This window comes from Salvelinus sp. IW2-2015, unplaced genomic scaffold (assembly GCF_002910315.2).
Source record: "Salvelinus sp. IW2-2015 unplaced genomic scaffold, ASM291031v2 Un_scaffold786, whole genome shotgun sequence".
Classification (NCBI taxonomy): domain Eukaryota; kingdom Metazoa; phylum Chordata; class Actinopteri; order Salmoniformes; family Salmonidae; genus Salvelinus; species Salvelinus sp. IW2-2015.
In genome coordinates this window covers 48,540-55,172 of record NW_019942612.1, presented here as the reverse complement: position 1 = coordinate 55,172, position 6,633 = coordinate 48,540, and the positions used below count along the sequence as shown (strand labels likewise).

The 6,633-nt window shown below is 39.8% G+C and overlaps 1 protein-coding gene across 1 annotated transcript in view; it reads left to right on the top strand.

Annotated features, from left to right (window-relative positions):
* The window catches only part of LOC112068903 (von Willebrand factor A domain-containing protein 5A), a 43,629-nt gene that overhangs the window by 19,151 nt on the left and 17,845 nt on the right, over positions 1–6,633 (top strand). Inside the window, exon 9 of the mRNA XM_070438324.1 lies at positions 1,332–1,476. Within this exon, the coding sequence (XP_070294425.1) occupies positions 1,332–1,476 (145 nt within the window). The remainder of the gene's footprint in view (positions 1–1,331; positions 1,477–6,633) is intronic.

The window sequence follows — 6,633 nt, the reverse complement described above, 5'->3', positions numbered from 1 at the left end:
TAACACAAGGATTGAAAAGGATTTGCCAGTAGATTGCCAACTTGATTCATGATGATCAATGACTGCTTGTCTAGCTTTCTACCTAAGATTTTTTAAAGTATCAAAGTCCAATCAAAGCTATGTAATTTGACATAATTTTGTCTGTGGCCAATGACCTAATGTAAGTCTATGGCAGCACCCAAGGGGCTTGAATTTTCGAGCTTTACCAGTAGAGCTACCAGTTTTGCGTTGAAGTAGTGTCCGCATGAGTGAACACTGAGCCAATCACAGAACAACCAGAGAACATTACCAACCCCTACACTCCGTATTTTCCGCTGGCTGCCCCACCACRACAGAAAGCACTGAGCTAGGCTGAAACACCTGTATTTTGGAGCTGCCTTACTCTTTAAGCTWAACAGGTGGGGCTCAAAACCCTGCCCTAAATGACTCGTCGCCGCTGAGTGCTATCACTAATGCCCAGCTTGTGCATTAAGGCCAGAAACCTCGCATACCTTTTTTTCTTCTTTTTTCGCAACTTTCAAATCATAGACGCACACCTCATGTATCCTAGCCCATAGGCCTATATGTTTTGATAAGGTTTGTATTAGAGGTCGACCGATTATGATTTCTCAACGCCGATACCGATTATTGGAGGACCAAAAAAGCCGATACCGATTAACCGGCCTGTTTATTTTTAAATGTTTTATTTATCTTACATATATCCTAATGTTTGTTTCACAACTAAAGTCGCATAAATATCTCGAAATGAAGCATATAGGAGGACCAGTTTCTTTGTTAACCGCTCAACACAGAATAGCTGCATGTGCGCACTTCTTTTGAAATCGTTTGGAGAAAATATCCTTTCTATTTTATTAAGATTTGTTCAATTGTATTCTTCATACTATAAAACATAATGCCATGGAATTCCAAGCACATCTTGTCTGCTAAATTAACTAGTGTAGCCCACAGCCATATGGCATAGCCTCAGAGTGCTATTCTGTTCTTCTGAAATAGACTACATTTTCTTCATATCGTGTTTCTTTAGACCTGTCAAAAATAAGTAATGGATATATTGTGATGGTGGCTTGTTTAGGCTAGGCTTGTTTAGGCTATGCTTGTTTAGGCTATGCTTGTTTAGGCTATGCTTGGAAGCCAGGAGATGCTACACATGCTTATACTAATAGCGGTCAATTACCATGAGACCAGCAGTTATTTGCTGACAATTACTTGGCTGACAAAATTTCATGACTGCCACAGCCCTAGGTAGGGGAAATATTAAAATGTCCATGTCCTATAATATGTTGTGGTGATGACCCTTTGACCTTCTGTGTTTGTGTCTATCTGGACATCAGTAAGAGTGTGGAGTACAGCCAGAAGACTATGGATGAGGCTCTGCAGAAGGTGAAGGCAATGAGGGCTGATCTCGGAGGTACAGAGATCCTCCAGCCTTTAAAACATATCTACCGCCAGCCCTGCCTCCCTGACCAGCCCAGACAGGTAACTTACACACCTTACATAAACAAACACCCCATAGACAAATGTGTCTGCACTTTCTGTAACGATGGTTCCATTGAGAAGCTCAGGCATTACTTTACTGTGGGTTATACAGTGACCGTAGGGATGATCTTTACTGTGGGTTATACCGTGACATTAGGGATGATCTTTACTGTGGGTTATACAGTGACATTAGGGATGATCTTTACTGTGGGTTAATACAGTGGATCCGTAGGATGAATCGTTTACTGGTGGGTTATACACTGACTACGTAGGATGATCATCTTTACCTGTGGGTTATACAGTGACCATAGGGAGATCTTACTGTTGTTATACACTGAACATAGGGATGATCTTACCTATGTGTTATACCGTGACAGTAGGGATGATCTTTACTGTGGGTTATACACGTGACATAGGGATGATCTTTACTGTGGGTTATACAGTGACATTAGGGATGATCTTTACTGTGTTATACAGTGACATTGGGATGATCTTTACTGTGGGTTATACATGTGACAGTTAGGGATGATCTTTACTGTGGGTTATACACTGACATTAGGAGATCTTTACTGGGGTTATACAGTGACATTAGGGATGATCTTTACTGTGGTTATACAGTGACATTAGGGATGATCTTTACTGTGGGTTATACAGTGACATTAGGGATGATCTTTACTGTGGGTTATACAGTGACATTAGGGATGATCTTTACACTGACATAGGGATGATCTTTACTGTGGGTTATACAGTGCGTAGGGATGATCTTTACTGTGGGTTATACAGTGACAGTAGGGATGATCTTTACTGTGGGTTATACAGTGACAGTAGGGATGATCTTTACTGTGGGTTATACACTGACAGTTGGGATGACTTTACTGTGGGTTATACACTGACAGTTGGGATGATCTTTACTTGTGGGTTATACAGTGACATGGGATGATCTTTACTGTGGGTTATACAGTGCAGTAGGGATGATCTTTACTGTGGGTTATACAGTGTGACAGTAGGGATGATCTTTACTGTGGTTTATACAGTGACAGTAGGGATGATCTTACTGTGGGGTTATACACTGACAGTAAGGGAATTACTTTACTGTGGGTTATACACTGACCGTGGATTGATCTTTACTGTGGGTTATAACAGTGACATTAGGGATGATCTTTACTTGTGGGTTTATACCAGTGACATTAGGGATGATCTTTACTGTGGTTATACACTGACAGTAGGGATGATCTTTACTGTGGTTTATACAGTGACCGTAGGGATGAATCTTTACTGTTGGTATACAGTGACCGTTAGGGATGATCTTTACTGTGGTTATTACATGACAGTTGGGATAATCTTTACTGTGGGGTATACAGTGACAGTAGGGATGATCTTTACTGTGGTTATACAGTGACAGTAGGGATGACTTTACTGTGGGTTATAACATGACAGTTGGGATGATCTTTACTGTGGGTTATACAGTGACATTAGGGATGATCTTTACTGTGTTATACAGTGATTAGGTGATCTTACTGGGTGTTACACTGACGTAGGATGATCTTTACTGTGGTTTACAGTGACAGTAGGGATGATCTTTACTGTGGTAATACAGTGACAGTAGGGATGATCTTTTACTGTGGGTTATACAGTGACGAGTGGGGATGATCTTACTGTGGGTTATACAGTGACAGTAGGGATGATCCTTTACTGTGGGTTATACAGTGACATAGGGGATGATCTTTACTGTGGTTATACAGTGACAGTAGGATGATCTTTTACTTGTGTTATATACAGTGACTTAGGGATGATCTTTACTGGGTTTAATACAGATGACATTAGGATGATCTTTACTGTGGTTATACATGTGACTAGTAGGGATGATCTTTACTGTGGGTTATACAGTGACAGTTGGATGATCTTTACTTGTGGGTTTATACAGCTGACAGTTGGAAGCACTTTACTGTGGGTTATACAGTGACAGTAGGGATGATCTTTACTGTGGGTTATACAGTGACATGTAGGGAGATCTTTACTGTGGGTTATACACTGACTGTAGGATGATCTTACTGTTGGTTATACATGACAGTAAGGATGATCTTTACTGGTTGGTTATACAGGACTAGTAGGGATTGATCTTTACTGTGGGTTATACAGTGACAGTGGGGAGATTCTCTTACTGGTGGGTTATACAGTGACAGTAGGGATGATCTTTACTGTGGGTTATACAGTGAGCAGTTGGGGATGACTTTACTGTGGGTTATAACAGTGTAACGTAGGATGATCTTTACTGTTGGTTTTATAGCAGTGACAGTTAAGGGATGAAATCTTTCTGGTGGGTTATACAGTGGACAAGTGGGGAATGAAGTCTTTAACTGTGGGTTTTTAAAATACCAGTGACAGTAGGGATGATCTTTACTGTGGGTTATACAGTGATGGTAGGGATGATCTTTACTGTGGGTTATACACTGACATTAGTGATGATCTTTACTGTTGGTTAAACAGTGACATTAGGGATGATCCTTTTTCATCAGCTGTCCAGCTACAGTGAAAATAATTTCTACTGAACACAAATATAAATGCAACATATAACAATTTCTAAGGTTTACAGTTCAGTGGTGTAAAGTCCTTATGTAGTTTTTTGGGGTAACTTTACTTTACTATTTATATTTTTGACTACTTTTTCTTCACTATATTCCTAACACACACATTGTCATTTTTACTCCATACATTTTCCCTGACAACCCAAAGTACTCATTACATGTTGAATGCTTAGCAGGACAGGAAAATTGTGAAATTCACGCACTTATCAACACACATGCATCTTTTGTAAATAATTTTGGAGTGTGCCCCTGGATATCCATACATTTTAAAAACAAGAAACTGGTGCTTTGCATAATAAGTGACTTCTACTTTTGATACTTAAGTATATTTTAGCATTTACATTTACTTTTCATACCTTTCTGGACTACCCATCCCGGATCCGGGATCATTSTCATCAGAAACGCTGACTAGCATAGCCTAGCCTAGCGCCACAGGGAATATAATATAATTTCATGAAATCACAAGTCCAATACAGCAAATGAAAGATAAACATCTTGTGAATCCAGCCAACATGTCCGATTTTTAAAATGTTTTACAGCGAAAACACAACATATATTTATGTTAGCTCACCACAATAGCCCAACACACGCCATTTTTTCACCCCAAAGATAGCTTTCACAAAGCCCACAAATAGAGATAAAATGAATCACTAACCTTTGAACAACTTCATCAGATGACAGTCTTATGACATCATGTTATACAATACATTTATGTTTTGTTCGAAAATGTGCATATTTATAGCTACAAATCGTGGTTTGGCAACATGGTCACAAATGGCTCCAAAATGTCCGGAGAAATTTTAGAGAGTCACGTAATCTAACAGAAAAACTCATCATAAACTTTGCTGAAAAATACATGTTGTACATATAATTAAAGATTCACTGGTTCTTAATGCAACCGCTGTGTTAGATTTCAAAATATAACTTTAGTAAAAAGCACAGCATGCAATAATCTGAGACAGCGCTCAGCCATTCTCCGCCATGTTGGAGTCAACAGAGTCAACAAAAATACGAAATAACATCATAAATATTCCCTTACCTTTGATGAACTTTCATCAGAATGCAGTGCCAGGAATCCTAGTTCCACAATAAATCGTTGTTTTGTTTTAGAATGTCCATTTCTTCTGTCGAATTAGCAACTTTGGCTAGCATGTGTAGCTCACGTGTCCATGAAGATTTGACGCATGAACGAAAAATTCAAAAAGTGATAATGAAAGTCGAATAAACTGGTCAAACTCAGTTGAGAATCCATCTTTAGGATGTTTTTCTCATATATATCCAATAACGTCCCAGACGGAGCATTTCTTCGTGTCTACCTAACGCATTGCAGATATGACACACCCAAGTGCGTAGCCAAATACTGCCAATATGGCTGACCTCTCACTCCAAAGACTCTCATCCGGTCCCACATAAGGCTAGACACTTCATTCCACGTTCTACTGCCTGTTGACATCTAGTGGAAGGCGTATGAAGTGCATACAGATCCATAAATACAAGGCAATTGAATAGGCGATGCCTTTCAGAGACCCATTTCAGAATTTTCACTTCCTGTTTGGAAGTTTGCCTGCCAAATGAGTTCTGTTTTACTCACAGATATAATTCAAACCGTTTTAGAAACTTCAGTCTTTTCTATCCAATAGTAATAATAATATGCATATCATATGATCTAGGACAGAGTACGAGGCCGTTTAAATTGGGCACATTTTTATCCAAAAGTGAAAAGGGTGCCCCCTATTTCCAAGAAGTTTTAAGTATATTTAAAACCGAATACTTTTACTCAAGTAGTATTTTACAGGGTGACATTCACTTTTACTTTAATAGAAAGTTACTCAAGTATCTATATTTTTACTCATGTATGACAATTGGGTACCTTTTCCACCACTGACGGTTCATAAAAGGAAATCAGTCAATTGAAATACATTGATAAGGCCCTAATCTTAGGTTTCACATGACTGGGTAGGGGTGCAGCCATAACCCCACCCATTTTGGAGCCAAGCACACCCACTGGGGATCCAAGCCCAGCCAATCAGATTGAGTTTCTCCCCACAAAAGGGCATTATTACTGACAGAAATACCCCTCAGTTTCATCAGCTGTCCAGGTGGCTGGTCTCAGATGATCCTGACGGTGAAGAAGGCGGATGTGGAGGTCCTGGGCTGGCGTGGTTACACGTGGTCTGCGGTTGTGAGGCCGGTTGGACGTACTGCCAAATTCTCTAAAACAACATTGGAGGTGGTTTATGGTAGAGCTATTCAATTCTCTGGCAACAGCTCTGGTGGACATTCCTGCAGTCAGCACGCCAATTGCACGCTCCCTCAAAGACATCTATGGAATTGTGGTGTTTGACAAAACTGCACATTTTAATGTGGCCTTTTGTTGACCCCAGCACTTGTGTAATGATCATGCTGTTTAATCAGCTTCTTGGTATGCCACACCTGTCAGGTGGATGGATTATCTTGGCAAAGGAGAAATGCTCACTAACAGGGGAAGTAAAGAAATTTGGCCACAATTTGAGACCAATAAGCTTTTTGTGCAAATGGAACATTCCTGGGATCTATTATTTCAGCTCATGAA